This window comes from Bombus terrestris, chromosome 1 (assembly GCF_910591885.1).
Source record: "Bombus terrestris chromosome 1, iyBomTerr1.2, whole genome shotgun sequence".
In the NCBI taxonomy this organism is placed as follows: Eukaryota; Metazoa; Arthropoda; class Insecta; order Hymenoptera; family Apidae; genus Bombus; species Bombus terrestris.
In genome coordinates, this window is record NC_063269.1 from 9,053,576 (window position 1) to 9,078,834 (window position 25,259).

The 25,259-nt window shown below is 38.3% G+C and overlaps 1 protein-coding gene and 1 long non-coding RNA gene across 4 annotated transcripts in view; one reads left to right on the forward strand and one right to left on the reverse strand.

Moving 5' to 3' along the window:
• The window catches only part of LOC125385821, an 84,303-nt gene that overhangs the window by 2,753 nt on the left and 56,291 nt on the right, over positions 1-25,259 (reverse strand). The gene's annotated exons all lie outside the window — the stretch shown is intronic.
• LOC100650713 overlaps positions 2,553-25,259 on the forward strand; it is a 34,593-nt gene continuing 11,886 nt past the window's right edge. The window contains exon 1 of one of the 2 annotated variants that reach the window (XM_048409330.1): positions 2,553-3,912. In XM_048409330.1, coding sequence (XP_048265287.1) covers positions 3,903-3,912 — 10 coding nt within the window. In that variant the 5' untranslated portion in view covers positions 2,553-3,902. Of the gene's footprint in view, positions 3,913-8,791; positions 9,479-25,259 lie in introns of those variants that run through there. The other variant, XM_012311180.3, reaches the window with a different exon arrangement.

A 25,259-nucleotide genomic window follows, 5' to 3' on the forward strand; every position in this document is an offset into this window, starting at 1 on the left:
TACATTACGTTGTGCTAGTCATCATATTGTACATATCTTTTCTTTTGTACTGATAGATTTTATTTACGCGATTTTCATTCCTGTAAAACGAATTCGCGTAAATTGAGGGACGGGTGTATATTTTCCGATTCATTTCAAACTTTATGAGCATAATCATGATAGTCGGTTCTCCTAATAGTGCTAATGAAATTCCAAAATGTTTCCTATAACGCACATAATATATTCATAAAAGATATCTATACAAGCGCCCAAACATTGTCGCGAGTCAGCGATATAACGAGTCTGTTACGATATAACGACTAAATATTTCAAATCGATTCGTCGAAAGAGAAAAATATGGCAAAGAAAATGTTGAAACTTCGGTTTCCTTCATTATCGAAATGATAGCCAGAAGTTTGCAACTAATGAAGAGCAGCGTGTACATCATCGGTCGTTAGGCATTCTTTATAAAGACGTCGAGGTTTCTCGCGGAATTCTTTCTTGACAGAGCGGTGCAGGATGTTTCCTGGAAGGTGGACCTGCACCTGTCGAGAATACTGCGTCCACAATGCCACTGGCACGTTCGCATCTCGTAGTTGCGTTCCATCGACTTCTCTCGACTGCTGATAGCCTTCCGTGGCCATTTCTGTTCCCACGGGAATCCGCAGAAACGAGAGACTCTAACGCCCCTCGTAGTCGGATTTGCCTATGACGCCGAAGGGTAGAACTTTCACCCACATATTAATAAGTTATAGCTGGTTGATCGGTGTTTCTTTTTAGAAGGTAGACCCGAACGGGGCAACAATGGTCGAATTCGCCACGGGAGACCCGGTCCCGGAGATACGTTCGGGATAGACTTTGACAACGCGATCGCTATTCCGTAGTATATGTCTATGCCTTTGGATCGCAGATCAGATAAGGGATGCGTCTGAGAAACCGACCGACGTCCGACTGACCGATTTCACCGTGGTTCTAGGTTCGCACATATTTTCTCGTTCTCTTTATCGGCGTCCAAGTTGCCGCCATGGACCACTGTGACACTATACTCGTCAAAATCGTCCTTGTAAAATGACCAAGAAAGGAAGAGAAAAGTTAGAAAAATGGAGAGAAAGAATGGGAGAAGGATTTCGAAGTTCTAACATTCTAACAGAAATCCCAAACGAAAAGAAAAGGATCAGGGGTAAAGTGATTGTTACAGAATTCACGTGAGCGTATCGGACTCGAAATCGTACCATTGTTTTGTCACATTCGCTTTCTCATGGTTACGCTTCCGAGAAATGTGCTGTTCGCACTGTTTAACACCTTTCTCTGAAAGATGCACTCGAGAATTTACGTGCACCGCGTTGCCGTGGTAAATCAGCGACACTGAGAAAGTTATCGAAATGAGATGAATCCAAGCAAGATCGAAAGCTCTTGTGTATCTGAACGTTTGAATGATTGTTTAAGGAGACGCGTTTGAATCGTTGATATTTTAATAACATATAAACCGTAGCGGATAAGTACCAGTTTTTGCGTTCATCGAATCCTCGCACGCGTGAAACTCGTTTAGATAATTTGACGTATTTAATTGACCACGAGAAACGCATGTACGAGAGAACCGATCGCGGGCCTCTTGGTAAATGATTTAATTAACTTTCCAACCGGTCTCGATTCGGCTGGATTACAAGCGGGAGACTTTGTGCCCGAAAGTCCTTGGGCAACGGGTGTCCAGAGAAGGTTGGCCCGCGACGACAGAAACCTCGATGTTACCAATAATTTGCGAGATGTCGGTCGTGCTGCATGCGACTCGCGAGCACAACGTTGCAACGAGAGTAACGACGATTTCACATTCTCAAGATTTATTCTTCTCGCGGGAAACACGCAAAGTTCAGTGACGCTTGCGTCATCGGCTCCGCTTCGAAGTGCCGCTGTTAATGTCTCCTTGCTCCGATTTTTGAGCGTAAATAACTACTTGCTCAGCTAGAACCATTTCAAATGGCAGTAGTAAAATATTCCGGCGTAGGAATGTGATTTATCGCGGTAGGAGTAATAATTATTGTGTGCGTACGTGGATGTAATAACGATCGGCGATAGCGACGTTATTCATCGGGCATTAATTTACTGTTAACCCGCTTTGGTCGCATATCTAATGCATAATGGACCGGTAGTTTCATCATTTTTATGTAATACTTGTCACAATAGAATTGCAATTGGAACCATTTGCTTCGAAAGAGTTTCAACAAGTTATCGTAAAAAGATTGCAACGTACGGTGTAACGCAAGTGTCGCGAATGAAATTGGTGATTCGCTTAAATAATGATGTAATTGATAAAAGTTATCGTGCCACGGGATTCACCAAAACCTCCAATTGTATGATTCATTGAGGATTAGACGAAAGATTCTATCATCTCTGAGTACACCTTCGTTGACGTTACTCAATTTTAACCAACCGATCGCGTAGAATCGATGCAGATTTGATGACAAAATACATTAAGAATTTATAGATCTTAATTCTACATCTAAACACATATAGACATATATTCCTACATAGTACATATTTCCATTTTTTTTTTTTTTTTTTTGTTCCTAAACTGGCAATAAATAAAGACTTGTCGAAATGAAATACTACTTTCAAACGAGTATGCAAAGCAGAAAAAATCAATTGCCATTTATAACAACTCGTTACTTTTATTATACCATTTATCACATCACATATTCGGAAATTATACAATTTTCCGCCTAATGTATTTTCAACAATTATCGTCTGATACACTATTGCAAAGTTGTCATTAATTTCTCCCATAAAATTAACATTCTCAGACTAAGTGTTTCACACGAGCTTAAAATAATTCGAACAGAAATATTAATGGAAATATTTCGGAGAAGTAGTTTCTTTTTAACCTTATTATTTCACGGATAGGCTATTCGAATAATTTATTCGATAAAATAATAATACTTTTTAAAATTTACTTTACAACATTATTACCTTAAACTGTTTTGACCTTTTCAGATCTAAACAGCATTCGCCATTTAATCCCAATCAACTCATTATCATTAAGCTTTTTTTAAAAGCTATGTAGAATTCGGCGATTCTTTTTACATTTTTATAAGCTGTTTTTAGATAATGTTTAATAATTGAATGTATCTTTATATTTTCATATCTACCTATTACCTATACTCCATTAAATTGCCACATGATACAATAAAATATGTTTGATATCTTAAAACCGAAGAGGCAAGAGTAAAATAGAATCTTAACTCCAATTTAACGTGAGTTCGTACACGGTTAATGGTAGCAGTAAAGGAAGAACATTAACGGAATTTTATTTGGTTTGTACGTTCTAAGTAATCATTTCCTATATACTTATGTTGCTTTCTACCCGATGACCCGATCACGTCATTATATATACTAGTTATAACTAGTTGGAAAATATTTTTAATTGGATGAATCACATCGGAAGTTAGTGCATCGGATAGAAGTTTTCAGCGCGTGAACTACCTATCGATAAACGCTAAAATGTCAGCGATATCTATTCGATGGCTCCAATCTACGTATTCCGTTTGCGATCAGCATCGTGCGGTAAATTTCCAAGAAAAAGCCGGCGTAATCGTATTAGACCGCGTGCAAGTCGCCGCAAGAGGATCTTATTGGCCGAGAGCAGAAGACGCCCACAACGTGCACGCTTATATAGTACTCTAGTGCTATGCGGTGTTCATTCATAGTTCCACTCCTGTCTAGTCATTCATTAATCCGATACGGCGAGAGTGTCCTTACAGAGCGTGCGCTGATCACGACTCTCAATCGTTCGAGTGACCCCCTTCGTGTTTGCGCTCGCGCTCATTCGCGCGCCCGTGTGTGTGTGTGGGTGTACAACATCCTACGATACTCGTGAAATCGAGAAGTACCAGCTCGTCGACAAGGTGGATTAACATCGAACACGGAGAATGCGAATAGGTGAGAATGACTCACGATCAGACTCGGTTTCATACGAACCTTCTAGGAAGCGAACAGTTTACCGGCGAGCACGACGCGTGGCTCCGTTTAAAATAGCCGATGCCGCGAAAAAATCGATCCGCAAGTGCATCCCTTGACGATACACGCACCGAGAAACATCATCTTTCCTTTCCAAGTGCTTTCAACTGAATACCGCGTTTACAATAATTTCTAATGTGTCAATTATTGGTGTTTAACAGAGTCCTATTAATACAGCGCGATTACGAAGCGGTCGGTTAAAGAAGATATTCCAGTTCAAGGTATGCAAGTTTCATCGATTTTAACATAACGGCATAGTCGGCTATTTTTACTTTCTCGTAGACATCAATTTTCCGATCTCGTCATACACGCGTAACACGTATGCGTTAATAATTATCGAGATGAGTACGCGAATATGTCTTGTGAAGCGAGATCGACGAAGCTGCACGATCTTTTTTTCCTCATCGATCGATCATTGCTGTGGGTGGGTTGATTCTCTCGATCGTCTCTCTGAACGTTAACGGAACTAATGGATTTCAAGCTTCTGCTCGGCATCGAGAAGGCGCAAAGTTGCCTGCAGCAAATCGCTCGTGCCACGGCTGTTCGAAGGGAGTTCAAAACGCCATTCACATTGCCCGGCAAAAGCCGCTATATTTTATTGTTCTTTTATCTACCACTCGATTCTTGAAAGCGAATGAAAGAAGTGGCGCTTCCTCTACGGTTTTTCTACAACAAACGAGGAATGCGACGGTCAGGTAATCGCTCTGCCTTCAACTATTCGAGTGATTTTATAAGAGGAGACTCGCAGCTGGGTTTAATTCCCCTTGTGCGACCCAACTATCAGTTTTTGTACCTCTTCTCTCTCTCATCTGCACTACTTCCTCTTAGCTGTTTTTATCGGAATCTTAAGTTTTCCCTAATTACAATATACTACCTAACCCTTTCTCGTGTTACATATAAATTGCTAAATGATAAAAAGTATCTAAACATTAAATTCATGTTGCTAAGGATAAATGCTTTAGCGAACAAGCAAACTTACGTGCTAGATAGTTATCAAACGTGAATCATCCTCAGCGGCGCGGTGGCGTCTATACATCACTGATTGCTACCTGTCGTGTGGTAACTTTATCTCTAATGCGAACAATGACATGATACCAAAACTATTTGTGATTACAGAGAGATATATTTGGTTGAAAATTTTTGAAAGATAACTATACGAGATTACTTTGTTTTTTCATAAACACGTGTTTTCTAACAAATGAATACGTACGAATAATTTCAATATATAACATTTATTAGAAAGTTTGGAAACATTAGTATGATAATTCTGTTTGAAATTTAATTTTATTGTAACTTACACAGATTATGTTCTAGTCTTAATATTCAATTCTTAGTTTATTCAATGATCGGATCTTTTAATCTTTCGTGCCGAAAATTAATCAAAAAAACGAGAATGTTTTCTTTTAAATATTTTGCACGTAACAATGTTTTAACGAAACAAAAATGAGACAGTTCTACCAACCATAATAACACTTCCTCTGGTTGTTTTGCTTCCTCGCTGTGCTCGAAGTTGACGAAAGAATGGCCGAAGAAACGTGTCTGAGGCAAAACGAGAAATAAGTCGTGCAACGGTGCCACGTATTTCCGTTCTAATGACTAGCAAAAACTTGACACCTGCATCGACACTAGTGTCGGAAACAACGACCGTGCGCCGAGAAATCGACCGATTTCAGGAGTTAGCCTTGCGTAACGAGAATTTTCCATTTTTCCTGCCGAAGTACGCTAGCCAATTGTTCGAAAAGAGTATGCGCCTTCGCCGCGTTATATAACGAAGATGTGAAAAACAGAAACGATAAAACTTGGGGAAACCCCTAGTATACTCTCCTTGACGGTGCCGATTCTTATCGGTAAACTAATCTCGGACAATGTCAATGCAATTCGATGGAACGGAATATATATTCAAATAAAGCAATGTTTCATGAATATTCTTACGTATCACGGTTAATACGCAGAGACGCATATATTACACAAATTGGCACAATATTATTAATGGCGTGAGTAAGCATGACTTGCTGGAATAATGCAGAAAAATTGTACAAAGTACAAGCTATTAAAAAATTTCTTAACTTCTGACAGTTATTATCAATTAACACATCACAATTACCACTTCTTTTTTGTAAAAGGAAACTCTGCGTTCATTATGCGACAATTGCTATGTATGTTATCGTTCATAAGTATATGCATCATAAGCATACTTTTGATATTATAGGTTTACGATATCAGCAATTCAGAATCTAGCAACTATAAATCAAGTAATTAAAAATTTTATTGAAATTTTAATTTATTGGCGAATTAATTGCTGCGAGATATACTTGTTATCTTCTTGACGAAGCCAGCAGATTATAAATGCAGATTTTGTTAAAAAAGTAACGATAATACACTTTTTTTTTACAATTAAATCATAATTCAGAGTTTCTTTTTGTCGATCGTGTGCATCACTGTTCGAGGTAATGTCGATACTCTCGATATCGATTGAAGAAGTATCTCGTTTATTCGTTTTTTAGTTCAGAAAATGAATCCGCAATTGACATGATTTCTCACATACATAGACAGAAATGTTCAGAGATTTACAAAATGTAGTATTATTGGTTAATAACCAATGATTATATACACATTGGTAGTCGTTAAGTTAACCATTGGTTATCGATACATCTCACGACGCGATGGGTACTTTCCAACTTATCAGAAAAATAACAATTCCTAGTGTTTCCCCTAGGAATAAGTGAGTTAGAGACCTTACCAATTATAGGGTAAATACCGTGGTGAAAAAAGAAACTGCTTTAAACAACAAACTAATTCTACGAGTTCCGACAATTGGGAATGTCAATTTTGTTGTTGTGTATTAAATTTTAAAAATCAATTTCATCACGCCATAATATTCTACTGCACATATAAATGTAACAGGGACTATAATTATTTTGAAATATGTTGAATTATGTTGAAATATGTTCTGAATTATTTTGAAATATTTTGTTGTGAAATATGAAAAAATGTCCTAAGTATTTAAATTACTGGTTATAATATTCAGTAGGTAAAACAATTATTTGCCTGAGTAATACTTTTCAAAATATGAATTTCCATAAATATCTACGATCTAGCATCAAAGAACAAAATAATTGTACACTGCTTTTTTCCGCAAATTTCTGATAACATATTTCGTTTAAGAAAAGATATACTTTTGAACTGTAGCGTATCTCTAGAAGATAGGAACGATTTTGTCCTGTATTAACAAGACGATTCACATGGGCAAATGACTCGCTTTACGGAAGGATCTTCCTCGACACGCCGTTAGGCTCGACTACCGGTTAATTAACGATGTGACACCATAATTGGCGCGGTAATTCGATCCCCTTGTGGATGAATCCTCGCGAGTGGTTCGCATGTCCCGGGGCCTAAGGTTAAGACAGCGCGCGCACATCGTTAAATTAAAATCCCGAGGCGACCGGCACCATCGTCTGGAGTTGCAACGGGCCACCTTAGCGGTGCCTTCTAATTTGCAGCGCATAATATTCGAATAATTTGCACGCGCTAATAGGACCGAACGTCCTGTGGAACCTCGAGGAACGCGGTCCGATGCATATAGAAAACACCTTACGCGCCGTCTCCGAGCGATGCAAATGCCTCACCCTGAATTGTAGCAGATAATATTGCCCTCTTATCGAGTATATGTGATAAGTCATTTTCAACCACTTGATCAAAGCATGCGACGCGACACATCTAATCGCAGGCATAATGTTTTATCAGTGACGTATCCGACGGCGCGGCATTTCGTCCCGGTGGATATACTAAAAGTGTCGAATGCGTTCATCGTGTGGCGCTCGTTATCTCGCCAGTCATTATTGTTTGCAAACTTTTGCAGTACTACTTTGATAAATTTATTTTTCGATAGTAACTTGATGGAAGGTGTCAAAATTACTTGTCGCACGTTTATCGATATTTTTATTTTTAATGTTTAGACACGAATGTTACGATATCTGTTCTGTAAATGGCGTTTAAATGATTTGGAAATTTATTACAGGATTATCTGGGAAGATCGTAGTGAAATTTAGAAAAATTTTGAAGGTATTTTATCTTTATATAATTAGTTATTAATTATTATTAGATAATAATGTTGAAATAGAATTGTAAATAGAATAGATCGTTATATTGAAATAGAAAGAATTTAATCAGTGTTTGATATTAAACCAAAACGCGCAGAAAATTTTTGATACTTGAACTAGGATTTTATCGGAACGTCGCGTCGCGTCACAATCTTCGAGGGAGTCGACGTCATTCTACATCAAATCATATCACGATGTCTCTTACATATCAGAGCATGATGCCATCGAACATACAGATCATCAGAAAACATTTAATTCCTTTCACGTGACACAAATTCGCAATATTTTACACTGATTCATTCACTAATCTCAAGAGTGACCTTGTAGGAATTTTGAATTTCTCAAAACTCATTGGTTATTTAATCTAGCCAATAAACATCTTCAATATAATCAAACTCGATATATGCTGGAATTACTTTTATACGTTCTGGATCTCAAGTAGTATACTCAGTACCTTTATCGAGATCGATGAATCGAGTGACAAGTGCGCCGAAGGGGTTAAGAGTACGCGTAATGAAACGATCGAGGTTCGGGGAAACCTGGTATCTATCCCCCACGCAAAGAGAGGGTGGCGTGCAGCCGCAGGTGGGAGGGCAGGGAGGACTGAAAGGTAGCCGGAGGAACAGAAGGAGTACGGGAGGGAGGAGGTGGGGTGTCGTAGGAGGTGGTGGCAGGAGGGAAGGAGGTGGGACCGAGTGGCGGTGAGCGAACGTGCAAGAGCGAGAGGACGAGGTGAGTAGCGAGCCCGTGAGCCCGAGTGAGTAACTGGGAGTCGCAACCGAGGACCCACTCAGTCACCACGAGATCGGCAAGCCGAATGGTCTACCGCGCCGGTTCTCCCGCTCGGAACTCTGTACAGAGCAAAAGGGATCGGAACAAGGACACGTTGTTCTTTCGAATGTCAACTAGCGTGCTCCTTTGTGGACGCATCACTCGAATCGTGCCACTGTCGGTGGAGCACGCGGGGCTCGATTTTTCGAGATCGAACGAGGAACAACACGAGAACACGTTCGCACAATGTGGAGATTTCTGGTGCGCTGTTATGTCACACTGACATCGATCTGACGCGATTGTTTTTATTTTTTCTTCCTTTCGTCGACAATCTCATCTCGTTGCGTTTCACGAAAATAACATACACATACTAGGCCTTTGCCATCATCGGCCATCGCGTCTCGCGTCTCGCGTTTTCGCTTCTATCGATCTCGATTTCGAAGGATACTGACTTTCCCGGGGGAAACATCGAGTCGCGGTGGGACCGGAAGTGCGTGAGTGGATGCAAGCAAGAGGTATCGACGGGAGAAGCCGAAGACTCTCCTACAGAAGGACGAGGAAGAGATGATCTACGAGCTGCTGGTGGCTGGAGCGTTCGCCCTCGCCACACTAAGGCGGTGTGTGTACATTGCTAAATTCTATCCACTTTCTCTCTAGCTTTTATCTTTTCTCCATCTCTTTGAGAAAAAAAATGCTCTCTGTTTTTCTGTACGTTGCGAAACGCGGAACGAGCGATGACACGAGCAAAAATCGGTCATGCTGAAAAATTCTCGATTAAATACGATCGACGAACGATTGGTTTTATCGGTTCTTTAGATTTTCAAGCACGACCGACTGCCCGTGTCCGCTTGTTTAGCCGTACTTACTGGAAAACTGCAATTTATTTCTACCATGAGCATTTCGTGGAATCACTTGCAGGAAAGAACTAACGACAAGGTGCATCTAGCTTCAAGTTTTGCCGTAATGTACATAATGATGCAGTGACACGTGAGGATTCCTCGCGATGCTTCAGCCACTTTTTTCTTTATTTGCGCGTAGCACGATTAAAAAATCTTTTAAGAGAAAACATTTAAACGACTGTACAGCGTTGGAAGTATAATTGTTTCTGATGTTGAGATACAAAAAAATTCCATGTGTCATTTGCCTTTTAACGACGAAGATTATATTTCGCCACGCTTTTCTGATAATTTATGATAATTTCGATAATGTTTGCTAGTGAATGACTTTTCGATAGATAAAATATAATCTAAGATGTTAACACATATTTGACGTATTCCATTGCCACGAGAAAGTACAACGATCAAACATTTTAAAGCTATTCCATGAATCAAAGAAAATAATAGAATCTTTAATAATTGAAACAAATATTGATGCAACAAACTCTTACTATCTCGCCTTATTCTCTTTAACAAATTAAACAATACTATTCGATTCTTTATAAAATGATACGACTTGTTTTACTTGTCTGATTTTACGAACAAAACAGTCCTTGATTACAGTAAATCGAAAAGCAACTGGAGTTCCTTTACATAATTATACAATAATCAATATTGATCAAACGCGACTCTTGAATAAGCTAATTGAATTTATTATCGTGCGATAGTATCTTATATGCCGTAATCATAGTGTGTTCACTTTTTCAATAGAAGGGGAAGTAATTATCTTCCGATGAAATTGTCTGCCAACTTAAAATTAAATATCTGTATTTGTTGCTCACCTGTCTAACAGGTATACATCGGTAGGACGTTCATAAGATAGAGAAATTATTAAAACAATTTTCATTTCCCCGTTAAATTCCTACAAAGAAGTTTTCCCATTTTAAATATATCTACCGTAATAATCTAGATAGAATAATTGAACTAAATTGTTTGTAGTATGATCCGACTATATGATCCGATTGAATTCATTATTATACGTTATCTATACAGACCGAGCATGATCGAATCATTTTCAGAAATATTGCCCTTAGAATCTATTCGTATTTGCGCTGAAATTAGTAATTCATCCGATAAAAGCAAGATTTTTTCGTAACTAGAGCAAAAAAGATGAAACTCGTCTCAACCGAAGAAAATTATAATCGATAGCAGCGTTATCGACGCGAAGAGAATGCGACAAAGAACTTAGAACATTACGTCACATATAAACATTAAATGAAAAGTTATCTCGACAGGACAGACGGTATATATTATTTCTTTCTTCAATCGTAATCTCAAGTTTAGGACACAAATGAACATAAGTGTTATTTTTCACGATGATAACGATGCGCGTGCTTCTCATGCATTATACAATGCAGATAAGGGAAAGACGTATATATTGCTCCAACGTCGCTTCGTGTGACATAGCTTCTATTCGAGCGAATACGATTAGAACGTCATCAATCATTGATAGTATATAGTATTCTCTGTGGGAAAAATTAGTAAACGGATGGCGAAGCATTGAACCAAAGCAACATATATTCTAGACGGTGTTTATTTGACTTCAGAAGTGACTTCCAGAAAGAAAGATAACGTTCGGTCTACTTAGATCTTTTTTTATTTCGTTCGATCCTTCTCTTGCATGCGCTCGGCTTTCTCTAGAGAAGTTTACGTTATGATTATGAATCAAGGAAAACGATACGAAAGGCTGGACAAATATTTCGATTCCGGATGAAAAAATTATCTAATTACATGGTTGTAAATTAACCATCGTGGCTGGATAGAGAACCAATCGTATAATTATTACAGAGTCGGAATTCAATCCGACATATAAATCGCCTTGAAAAACATAAATTAACTAGCGAGAGAAACGAGCCTCGAGAAACTGGTCCTTCGCATTTAAAATAAATCCAAATCAAAATTTTCGTAAAACGATACGGGATCTTGAATTTCGTGTGCAACTTATCTTTCTACCCTCCTTATATTTGCCAGCATCTCTACAACAGTTAAAAAATAATTCGCAACTATAAATGACGACGATCTTTGAGAAATATCGGGGCTAATTTTATTTTAGAACAATACGAAAATTTCTTGAAATTCTTGACCCCATAATACAATATCGATTATCTTAACCGTTATATGTATACATCGTGTACCTTATTATACATAATTGGCTTATTATATAAATTCATACGATCTACTTTATGAACGCGTACAAAGAACACAATATATATTTATAAAATATTCCTAGATTTTTGTTTCGTTAGATAATTTTCTCGTTAAAAAATATGTAGCTCGTAATTTGAGAATCGATTTTCCTCGATATGGACATTATTAACGACCCTTTAGACATAGGTATTTTCACGAATACTGTTTTTCGTTACTGTATCTCGCTCGAAAGTAAAGTACAAAATCCAAAAAATCTTATCTTTACAATTATTTTGTAAATTACATGCAACGATATAATCTAATTAGTTGCAATAACAAATGACAATGGTATAAAGAGGTATTCTTTAATATAACATAGTTAAGAACATAGTATATATATATGTATAAATATAGATATATTAGCAATAGACGATAAATCCATGAAGTTTTATAAAAAACCTAACGATATACCTAGTATTCACAATGTAATAATCCATACTTTTGAAATTAATATTTTCCGAGAGAATTGAGAAATCAATATTTATGACGTAGATATCTTTCAAGAGAACCTCGCAATCAAATTTCACAAAAAGACAGTTTTTTGAGACTATATACTTCGCAAGGTATCGAATCTAAAAATTACTCTTTCTATTATAATTCACAAATTGTAAATACCTGGTAATACAGAAACTATCTCTCTGTTTAATTCTATCTACAACAAACCATCTACGGAAATACTTTTGTCTGTCACACGTAGTTATTCCTTCAACGAACTGTTAATAATAACAAATACAATCCTAATCATTCGAAATTCCCATTAAGTACACATGAAAATGTCTGTAAAGTAGGCTCTCTTATCTTCCGCGTTTCGTAATAATTTGATACCTCGCTTTGTCCTCTGCTATCCAAACAGCAAATCTCGGACTTTAGGCGTACCAGCTATTGAAGAGGGTAGGCCAGGCAGAGGGAGAGGGAGAGAGGCGCAAGTGAGACGCCTCGCTTTCCTCGATTACGGGCGAAGGTATCGTGAAAAGTATCGTCCGGTGTTGTCCGCCTCGTCCTCCGCATCCCAGTCGGTGAGCAGGCTACGGTCGCCGATAGAGGCGTGCGCCGTGTTGATCCGGGACACACACGGACTGTTTGCTCGGGGTACCATCGCGGACCCTTTTTTCATGTTAGCTCCAAGTCGAGTCACAACACTAGTAAAGTTACAAAAGCCAAAGGCAAACAGATCCGGGGACGGGCCTTAACCGGTTTATCAAACACTCGTGCGCCCCGGAGGTGGTCTCTCGTACGTTGCTGAAAGTGACGAAGACGAGGGAGATCTCGAGGACGAGGAACGACGTCGACGTCGACGGAGCTTCGTCATCTTCCTGGACGCACGCGTAATATATATATATACGTCTTGGCTGATTCGCGACGAGACGAGGAGAGAAGTTCACTGCTCTTAATGGCACACGAGACGAAACCGATCGTTCCACCGGAGGTGGAGTGAAACGAACGAAGGAGGAGTCAAACAAGTGCCAAGGCAAACCTTCTTTTCTTTTGTCAAGCACATTTCAGCCGCCGTGAAACCACCACTCTCGGCTCCACGATTTATGTTCATTTAGATTTCTTGCTACGTTGCTACTTTATCTTTTGTAATTGCGACGACACGCTTTATTCAGGCAAGCGATCGTACGATATCGAACGTGTTGATTCAATAAGCATATTCAACGAGTATATTCCAGATAAAACATTCGAATCTGTATTTGCGCAGTGATTTGTGACATTAAAGTTACAGCACAAATACAAATTCAAATGCCCTATCTCGAATATAGACGCTTCTTGAATTATTTGAGAACTTTCAGTCGCTGCATAAATTCTGTCCATCTCTTCGTTCCTATTACGTAAACTATCGGTCTTATAATAGATGTAACATTGGTACGTCGGCTGATATAAACTGCGATTCTAGAGTTTATAGAAAATAGGAGTAACATTTTTTCATTCGTTTCTTGATGATCATTCAGATGGTGGTATCACGAACACGAATCTGGTATCAACAATATTACACAACAGTTTAGATCGAAGAGATTAAATCATTAACTCTTGATAACAAATTTAGAGATGCGTAAAAAGAGGCAATATCCACGATAAATGGGCTTTGTGAATCGAATTTGTAAAAAATGCACTCACAATTATGTAGCAATGTAATATTTATTGTTTGAGGATAATAGTAACGATAATCTGTTGCACTTTATTCCTCCGGTAAATAAGGCGTCTGTCTTTCACGAGTTTCGAGTGTTTTTAATAACGCGCGTTTGAAATGAATGACTTCCGGGCACGTATTCGCGTTTCGATCGCGTTACCCGTACTTTTTGCCGCTCGTGAAAAAGCTGTAGCGAAAATTCACAAGTCAGGGGTGAAAGTAATAAAGCAATTTCACCAACTGAAATTATACGCTGCATTCCAATCACCGAAATAGGGTCGCAAGAGAAAACCATTCGAAATTGCACCAATCGCAATTTGTCCTTGCATCGACCCCTTCACTTCCACAGAAAATTACATGAAATAACCAAAAACTGCATCGTACCATTTGCTACGTACGATCGATCGCGGAATTAAAAGTACGGTTCTCGTGTAACACGCAGACACATATGAATATCGTTTAGACATGGAAAATCACTTCGACAATAAGAATCTTTGACGAACCGCGAAATTTTTCTGTCTTCGCGTCTGATTTACCGCGAGAGAGATAAAAAGGAGAAAAAAGAAAAATGGCGGAGACCTAAGGATGACTCGAACAAGCACTGGGTTGCGGTTTCGAGTTCATCAGGGTTCACCGGACATATTATATAGGACAGGTGGGCATTCCAGCGTGAAATCAAAATATTATGCCAGTCCCTAGACTGTAGACTATAGAACGACACTGGGTGTATCGAAAGACTACGACCGGCAGATTTTTATTGTGAAACTACTTGTTACATATCAGTTTAAAATATTTTTATTCCACGTTGCAAAATGAAGATTTTTTAATTGAATTCTAATGTCAGAAGACTTTTTTCTAAAAAGGAAATAATTTTTTAATTTATTTACTATCGATGTTGCATATACGTAAACTAATATTCTGATAAAGTATTAAATAGGAAAATGATAAATATATTTGTCTTTGGTAAAATTGTTCTTCTTTTTGTATTTATTACGTCTTCTTTCTAAATTACATGAAAAAATGCATTTCTATTATGTATAACTAGAATAACGAGAATAATAATAAAATAACAATGATATAGAGTAACAAATTTTAGTAAGTATTTTAGCTAAAATTAAATTAAAGAAAAAAGATTCGCAAGTTATCTATATCATCATAGTATCTGTATGTTTTTCGTAAGCAGTATTCGTTTGTTGAAGATAAATTGATTTTTCTGAGTCTTCACTTTAGTAAAATGTTTCGTAAATCGTAGATATATACTAAACGTCGTATAACATTAGGACTAGGTATAACGTGTAACTGTATCAGAGATATATATTCGCATAAACCTGTCGTATCGAATCCAGATTGTTCACAGCACAGCATACATTTACAAATATTTGAATGAAATTGGTTACGCTTGCTTAAGTTTCAGCAATTTAATTATTTAACATACCAGTTAGTTATTAAACACTAAATGCAACTGCACCTTGAAATATAACGAGATAAATATTTATATTACAATTTCTCTTACTTTTCATATTCATATTCGAAATTTTATGAAACGTATATTACTTCCAGTGATACTAATCATGCGTTATCATAATGTATAGAACTACGAAATATATCATTATACTAATCTGCTTATTTATATAATTTTTAAAGATTTATAATACAATAAACAGCTCTCCGAATCGAAATACCAAGTGATAACCTTAAATATTCGATCGCGATCAGAGTTCTTGTCGTGCAATACACGTAATTTCGTATGCAAGGAAAAACTCTGCTAGACGTACGTCATTCGGAAAGCCAGACGGACGTCGGGTTTACTCTGTCGCCTCTTTCTCTTTGTTCCTTTCTATCTCCGTCTGACTGCCTCTTCGTTGCTCGATAGCAACTTTTTCGTTGCTTCACATATAAAATTACTCAAGACGTGACAAACCGAACGTGGTAGGCGGTAGTAGACGTGCATTCAATTGACAAGATACGCAGGCGTAACGTACATATGTCGCCAGTATGTCATCGTGCGTCGATTTTGTCGAGTCTTCGGAGTTACTTTTTCTACCAATTTGTTAATCGTGCGCTCACTTACTAACAGCGCGACGACGTGAGCCTTGGTCTGCGAGAGAGAAAGAGAAAAAGATAAAAAGAATAAAAGAGCCTGCGAGCAAACCGGGTTCAAGATAAATTCAGTTTCATGCATTCTTGTCTGGTTTTCTGACGGGTTCGCCTGTCTGACTACCGACTATCGGCCACCGGTTCGATCTCCTTCTGCCTCGAGAGATACACGAACGATGTTGAAACAAGGGCGATCTCGAGTCATTGTTCCAAGATTTATGGGCAAATCGATAATATCAATCTGCCCGTCGGCTTATCACCAGCGGCTGCGTTACCACCATCTTGTATTTCGCAAAACACCGGAACTACGTTTTTCTGTACGATATCTGCCACATTCTGACTCCTTTTCGGTGTAAATCGTGCCAGGTTATGGCAAAACTACATAAAAGTCGGAAGACTTCTTGCTTTAACTAATGGCAGCTGGCCGATGAAACTGTGCGCGAATTTCACTTTATTTGTATTCTCAGTGATTCATATTTTACGAATCTTAAAAAGATTGTTTTTGTACACGTAAGTGTTAAAAATATTTCATACGAGAGAGAAAATTCTGAATTTTTAATCTGATACATCCACAAAGATAGAAATGTTTACTGACTAAGATTTAAGAAATTTCACGCAAATTAATGTATTTAAAATTTATTGAATTTATTTGAAATTACTCGTTTTATGTCATACGTAAAAATGATTATTTATTATTGACATTTGTTTTCGAAAAAATCAAATGATTATATGATTCGAAATGTGGATAAAATAATCATTTTATTTCAAATAAATACCTTCAAGTATAGTATAATAATAAATCATATATACTGTTTATACGATTGTGCAGTATGTACACTGATACACTTTCTAACAAATTTCATATTTTCATCGGTATAATTACAGTATCGCAAAAAGCTGGCATTTCTGTTCGCATGACAAGCAAATAAGAGATAAGCAGACAGTTAGCGATATAACTTATCAGACATAAAAGCCATCCCGAAATGTGAAATCCTCTTTAAAAGCATGTCCGTATCTCACTTGAAAGTACAAAAGTTAATAAGAACAGCTGAATCGTCGCTATCAAACGAAGATTTAACAAACATTTAAAGTTGTCGCATTTGTCCGATAATTTTGTCATTCATATCTCCATTTAACTCTTTTACGGTATTTACTTGCGATTATCGGTGAATTTGGTCACTGTGCTTCGGCTATTGCAATTGAAAATTTACCGCGGTTTCGTTATCCCTAATGAACCGCTAATTGCAAGGATTTACGAATACGTTAAGCATCGGTAATTATTTCATATTGGTTTAAGGCGCGTACCGGGCCCCACTTTACATGAGAAATAACATTGTTATTTATATGAAAACATGATAAGCAACGTTTAATTTTTTATGGCTCATGCATTTTGTTTTATTGCCATGATTAACGTTTTTTGTCAGCCCTAATTAAATTTATAATTAAAGTACTTGTTCATCGAACGTTTTAAAATTGCTTGTATGGTATAAAGAAAGAGGTAGATTTAACATGAGATAAACAATATAACATGTATTAAATATTGTAATGTTTAAAGAACTTGAATTTTATGTCATTAGAATTTCTTTTTAGTATTGTGACTGTGGATTTTTATGGATATATGGGCAATTTTAAAGTGCAAGTATATATAAAATAACTGAAATATAGTAGTCGTTATAATGGTTGCAATTAGCGAATGAAACAAATTTTTTCTTAAGCTCAATTTGTTTTAATCGTATTCTTAAAAAATGCATATTCATGAAAAATATGAATTTGCATAAATATCCATGGTCTAGTGATTTATGATTTTTAAAATGTATTCTAGTACGTGAAGCTAACCGATGTTTGTTTACATATTCGATACAGTATCAATAAGATATTTAACACCGAAATAATCAAGATATCAGAAAGATTTCTATTTTTATGAAATATATAATTCCAATTGAACAAAATTTCTCGATTCGTACGTAAAGATTTGAAAGTTCAGAGTACGGGTGGCATTGTACTGCGCAGAAGTGAGGCAATGTTTAAATTACACGCTACGTAGCAAATCGAGCTTTACGAGGCCTTGGTGAACACTCTTCCGTTCCACCACCTACGATGGCAATTACAGGGCTTCAAGCAAATCGTATGCCATGGAAATGCTTTTACTTCCGCAAACTGGCACGACGCTTGTAAAATAACGCATGTCCATATTTTAAATACCGACATTTTCCATACTCACAGCTGCAAAGAATCTGCATTTATCATGTCTCGGGAGGCGTGCATCACGTACCACGTCGAACCTTATAATTTTTCGCAGTAGTTACGAATCTATCATTCATCAAACGTAAACAAAAAGATATAGAATATTTGTTGGATATCTAATCACGAAGAAATCATATCTGTCACGTACGAAAGTTGCTCTGTTTAGTGAAACTTCTTGGACTCGAAAATTTAAATTATATTTTCGAAAAATCGCAATAAATTGTTGGAAAAGATTTTCAGTATTTTTGTACGAAGTTTGAATATATCACGCAAGATATTGATATCTTGTTACGAATATTTTTATCAATGTTTTCAACGATTCTTTTATAGCAAAAGTTAAAGATTCTTAAAATGTGTGTTATGAAATATACTCACTGGCTCGGTTTCAAATAATATTAAATGTATTTTTTATAAGAACACCGAGTATTTGTAAAAATATTCCAACAATATTTAATAAGAATATAAAAAACATATGCTTTTATGAGATAGGTGGTCCAGCGATAATATGAAAAACATACTTATACATACATACTAGTTTATTATGTTCAGAAAGGGACGAGTTAATCGTAGTTTTAGAATTAGGAAAATACGAGTTCTTTATGCTCGTAAAATTTGTTAACAGAATCCTAATAAATTAGTTTAATAATAAATTTTAATAGATTAATAGATAAATAGATTAATAGATAAATAGATTTATATTAACAATAATTTATATAAAGATTAGCGTGCACATAACAAAGCATAACGTTCGAACGCAATGTTTGAACGAGAACTCCTAACGTTCCACGTTGGAGCTGGTGAAAAGGATCGACCGTGGCGAGCATATAATTGGTCGTAGCGGAGTTTGACGATACGAAGAGAGCACCGGCGATAGCCCGGGGTGTGTTGATTCTGAAGTCAGGCCAATTACGAAACGTGCAATAAGCAATGGTCGTACGACCGTCCGAAGACACGCGGCCATCTACGATCTTTCGCCACCTGACGCCATCCATCGTGCGGCTGATTGCTATTCTTTACCTTGGGGGCCCTGTGAGCGCAATGAGCGATGCGTTCATTCATGTCGAAGTACAGGGTTGCGATGTCTACGCCGCGAGTGCAGCATGCGCGGATCGCTTTCCGCTATAATATAGAGATGCTTGATACACAATGATACACGGCTATCGATCTGTACGAGAAAGATCTATCCAAGAGGTACACGCACGCGGCCTATGATCCGATCAGAACCGATAGCGATCCATGTGTGATTCGTATACGCGACCTGTTTACCATTTCTCACGAGAAGAAATATCCACGCTTCGGCGAGTCGGGCAATTAACCGAGCGTTACAAAAAAATCCGATATAATCGCGTTTTTTAAACGAGAATCGACATGAAAAGCAATTTCTTTTTTGCGATAATCGCACGTGTCGTTTGAATTATTACCAATCATAACGACACTTATAGGTGTGCCTATTTAGCATGTACTTATACAAGTACATGTCGTTATGTAATACTCAATGAAACATTCGAAATATCCAAGGATATGACGTGTGCGCTTTAATTATCTACTACACGTGCTGGAAATATTCAGATGAGGTCAGAAAAGTCTTCTCCCTCTGTTCCAGTTTGTCACCCGTTAAAACACGATTTTTCGCGGTCCGGTTGCAAAAGCGTCGCAACGAACAGGATATTTGCAAATTAAAGTAAATCGATCGATTTTATCTCGAGCAATAAAGCCGGTTTATCTCGTCCCGGTGAAAATTCAATCTGGTAACTAGCCCCTCGGCTCTGACGGATTCCATTAATTAATTCCCTCGGATAAACATCTCTGTTGTGCAAAATGTTGCTTCGACGCTTGTCTAAAAGATCGCATGTGCGCGATGGCCAGATCGATCGATGGTCCTGATCGTTCTCGCGCGACCTTGACAAAAAAACACAGACGTCGAACAATGGATACGCATTGGAAGACTCTTTCAGACGCGCGGGTATCGTGGGTGGAGCGAGCGAGTTTGTGCCTGACCACCGACAACTCTTTGATTCAGTGCGATTGTTGCAAAGTCGGTTCAATGATCGCCGCGACACACCAACGGCCACCGCTGCTCGTTCCTTTTGCAACGAGCCGTGCACGCAAGAATCACACGAACGTTTTGCCGCGGACATGCCGCTCAGTCACGTTTACACACTCGCCACCACGTGCTCGTTACTCTATCGCGTTTCAATTTCTACGTACTTGCATATCGCTCATTTGTTACAGCAATAACAATGCGGGAATCACGATTTTAAAGGAAACAAGTTAAACGGTTTTGAATCGTTGTAATTTTGTAAGAACATTACAGGAAAATGCGAAATTCGTACGACGAGAAACGTCGAACTAATACGAAAACACTATGATATTCTCATTTAGTTCGATAAATTCACATTTATTCTTAACATTGATGACGATTCCTATTTTGAGTTCTACTATAATACTCCTAATGTAAAATTTATTCTGCAATCATGATTTATATAATATTATGTCGTTATTGTTAAAACAGATTTCAACATAAGTCATAATATACTATTTCATCAATAGTCGTAAGCTGATGTGACATATTATTAATGATAAGAAAAAGAAGAAGCTGTAATTACATTTACAGCGGTATCGTAATAGAACAAGATGACATTCTTTGAACTTTAATGAACTTCACATTGCTGTTGTAATGACATAACTAAAATATGTTATCGTTGATGCGAACATTCATAGGCCATAGTAATAGTTTTTTTCTGGTGTACATATGCGCTTATAGGTCAAGAGAATGGATTTTGCTTAATGCGTGTAGGTGTCGATAGGGTGTTGAAAGGGTTAATGTCAAACAAAGTTTCTTGCAAAGTAGCAAATGTTATGACGTGATTAGTTTAAGAGGTCAGCTTAAAATATTGACCTACATCTACTTCTATCCACAACTCTATCTACACGCAACGCTACGGGCGATATAATTTGTATAATGAGTGAATTGATTACATTTAATACGATATGATTGCGATATTTCAATATTCTAGCAAACCTAATTACATTTATGTAACAGAACTCCTGGCGATCATGGTGCAGTAAAAAAATTAAAAAATATGCAGCGGTTTAAAAGAAATAGGTAATTATTAGTACCGTGTAATTGGTCTATATCGCATGTACCAAACAAATTTTCCAATTTGATTTTATCGAGAACCAAAGGGCGCATAGATTCTATTCTATTCTCTATTATCGATGTATTTCTTCCACATAGAATTATCCCTTTGCCGGATGTATTATGATTTTTCAGACACCCTCTATTTTCATTAAATATACGTAGTCACCATCTGAGAACATAAACTCCAGAAAAAAAATTAACCAAGCTTTCCATAGATGTCTCGTATTTTAATCATTGGACGAAAGACGTGCGATGAGCATTAAAAAGAATGACGCGATGACACATCGTGACAGAGTCGGCCGACTTTATGACCTCGAGGTCGAGGTCGTTATCGGCTCGGCGCGTTCGACAATGCGTGAAAATCGTAAAGATCCTAAAAGGACGTCGAGGCGTGGTACGCGTACCCAGTTCCATTTAAAAGTCCTGCTGACATCTCTGTATATGCTCTGCGCGCCAGATCCTCATAAAGGGTCGTATAAGCTGCGGCGCGAAAGTTTGATTTTATGTCCCTCCAAGACGAAGAAGACCGCCCGCCGTTAGTCACACAAAACTCTCTGCTTTCTTTAATGTGACGTGAGCTGCGCAATTTTACGGTTTCGCGTTCGAGAATTTTGCTTAATCGGATAACATTGTTGCCTTGCGGTAAGATATCGGTGCGTTTATTACCGGCCGTACGTCTTTATACTCGTAAAAAAGCTGCGAGAAACTCTGAAGGATAAGCACGATCATGTTTAAGAAAATTCTTAAAATGCATATAAATATCCTACTGTCCATAAGCAATTCGACACGTTCATATTATGGCAAACTCAGCGGCTCGCAAAAGTATTTGGACACATGTAGACATTTTCTTGGATATATATATAGGGTGTGGTAGGAATTGTCGATACAATCGGGCAGGGAGTGGTTCCTTGTAGAAAAATAAGTGGAAAATATACAATAGGGTCTTTATGTATAAGATTTCGTTTAAAAAAAAAAAGTGATTTTGAAAATCAAATCAGCACAAATGTATTAACTGTAAATTTCGACTCGACTTTTGTTTCTACTCGTGTTTTGTATTTTTACACATACGCAATGTATATTAAGTTGGATAACTAAAGTATATATTTAACTGCAAAATTAAAAACAGTTTTGACTTGAAATTGTTTGACGATATATCTCATTATCAGTGACTTGCTGTGTATCTTACCTGTGACTTTGGTATGCAATTTCTTATAGTTTAATTTTAAACTAAAGATTTTCTTTAAAATATTCTTATTTGTTCATATAAAGTACAAAAGTGAAGTCTAAACATATGTAGAGCGAAACATACGTAGCGTTCTTTGTATCGCGATTTATAAAGCTTTTTCCTTATACGGAACGGAAATTGTAATTTTACGAAAAGTCGTGTATCGAAATATCATAAAAATAATCTTGTCAACCTCGTGTACTTAGTTCGTTCGAGTTTCCTACCCAAAGGCTATAAATTACTTCCGGTGAAATATAACGCCGATGAAAACATGCTCGGTCTTACCAAATACCTTCGTTCTGATTAGATTAAGCGATGACCGTGCACGAATGTTCCATTCCGAAGATATAATCCTCCGAGTTTGGTGTGAATGAAACTTTACGACGTTGGTCGTAAAGACTCGTCGCGAAATCGAACATACGACAAACAGCGAATTACCCTTGGTCATGACCAAACAAAACGACCAATTCCTTTCCATTGTACACCATTTTATCGTAGATCTAACAGCCAAACGGAAATTAAAAAATAACAGCGAATTCGCTTTCAAACATAACGTGAAATTCCTTCCATTATATTCAACCATCGGCGCTACTTCTACTGGCTGTAGCTCATAAATGTGCAAGGACTAACGTGTCTAAGCGTGAATGAACACGGGCGTGGAAAATATTTTTCCCTGCATCTTTCTCTCGGAATGTTCCAAGAAAGATCAGTCGTCCGCTGAGAACTAGACTGACAAGAATTCGCGCAATGAATAATGCATATTATTGCCCATTAATCACAATGTTTCTTTTATTCCGTTTTATCGCGCCGAACCGCAGGCAATTTCACAATCGTTTGCATAATCTATTTTTTCACTGTGTAACGCCACGACAACACATCCGATCGTAAATATCCATAACAGATCCTTTGCGCGATAGCAGCGAATATCGGCAATAAAAGGCGTTGATTCCCAGTGTAATTTCCTCTGTGATATCTCCTTCGATCGTTTTCAATTTTCGATAACTTCATATATATTACTACATACGTTTGCCGAACCTATCGCGGGCAGCATTACATGCATTATCTATCGAGTTAGTTTCCCGTTTCTCTGCTGCATCGGCAGAAGCTATAGTTTCATGAATAGACGATTTGGACGTTGGTGTACGAACGAGGATCTGGCGAAACGCCGAGCCACGCGCAATCTTTCAATGGAAAAAAGGGGAGACGGTGGGTCGCGCAATTGCATCGTTCGAAAAAGAAAGGAGGCAGGAGGACGCGAGAGAGTCGCGATACCATCGACCGCAATTCACGCACATAGAATCGGCCTCCGCGAGCGCTTTCTTACGCACGTGTGCGCACGCGTGTGCGGCCTATCGCCGGCCGAGGATTCGAGATAATGTAATCGACGATGACATTGAACGCCGTAGTAGCCGATCGCGTGCATTCCAGCGCTCTGAGCTTCTCCCCCTCTCGCCGCGATGCGGTCGTGAAACGTCGTTCCCGATCAACTCTTGCACCGATGCCAACGGTAGGCTGTCACCTCTGGATATAAACGATGGGTGACGTCAGTATGACATCAGTGATCCATATCGTCGTAATACCGTAAAGCACCTTCGCCGTGTGTACGTGAACGGTTGCACAGTGTTGCTGTTTTCGCAGGGATACCTTGGACGATGCGCGTAAGACAGCGATGAACGCGCTATACATACAGACAGTTGGTCTGAGTCCGTCAAAAACGAATGAGAACATGACGACGACGACGACGACGACGACGACGACGAAGGAGAACACACGCGCAAAGAGAAGAAAAGAACGACAGCTAGCAAGTAGGGGAAGAGAAGAAAGGTGGAAGAAAAAGAGTGGACGGTGGCGGAATTGGTGAGAGGCGAAGGATGGAGTTTAACGCGCAACCCTGGCAACTTAAAATCCCTCAGCATCGCGCACAGTTTATGGGTGGGGTCGTCCTCCGACGGGGAATATCCAACGCGAGCTGGTTCCACCAGACAAAATGCAAATCTTCCTGCGGCCCGCTAATCTGTCTGGCGCATCCGTGACGTCAGGTTCCATTGGCGGAGACACCATTTGCGATACGGCTTGACCTGATTTTCCTTCCTCATTGTGAAAACACGCGTATCGCGTGCAATTTCAATAGCGAGGGAGGAACGTTGACTTTCATTTTCTTCGCAGAGGAAAAGAGTTAAATAAGGCGCATCTTTCGTATTCACAATCCAGGAAGGATTATGAGCTGATGGTAGAACTTAATGGATATACATGATATCGTATGGTTTCGAGATTGAACGCGAGGAGAAAGCTCGACGCCCCTGCAGACTATTCTCGACGACCCTCCGCGTGCGTATCGTATTAAATGTTGCGTGCCGTGCATAACCTGCCTCTTCCTATGGTGCCCACCGTGTATTCGCGCATAGTACGCGATATTGTTGTCGTAGGTGCGGATGAGGAT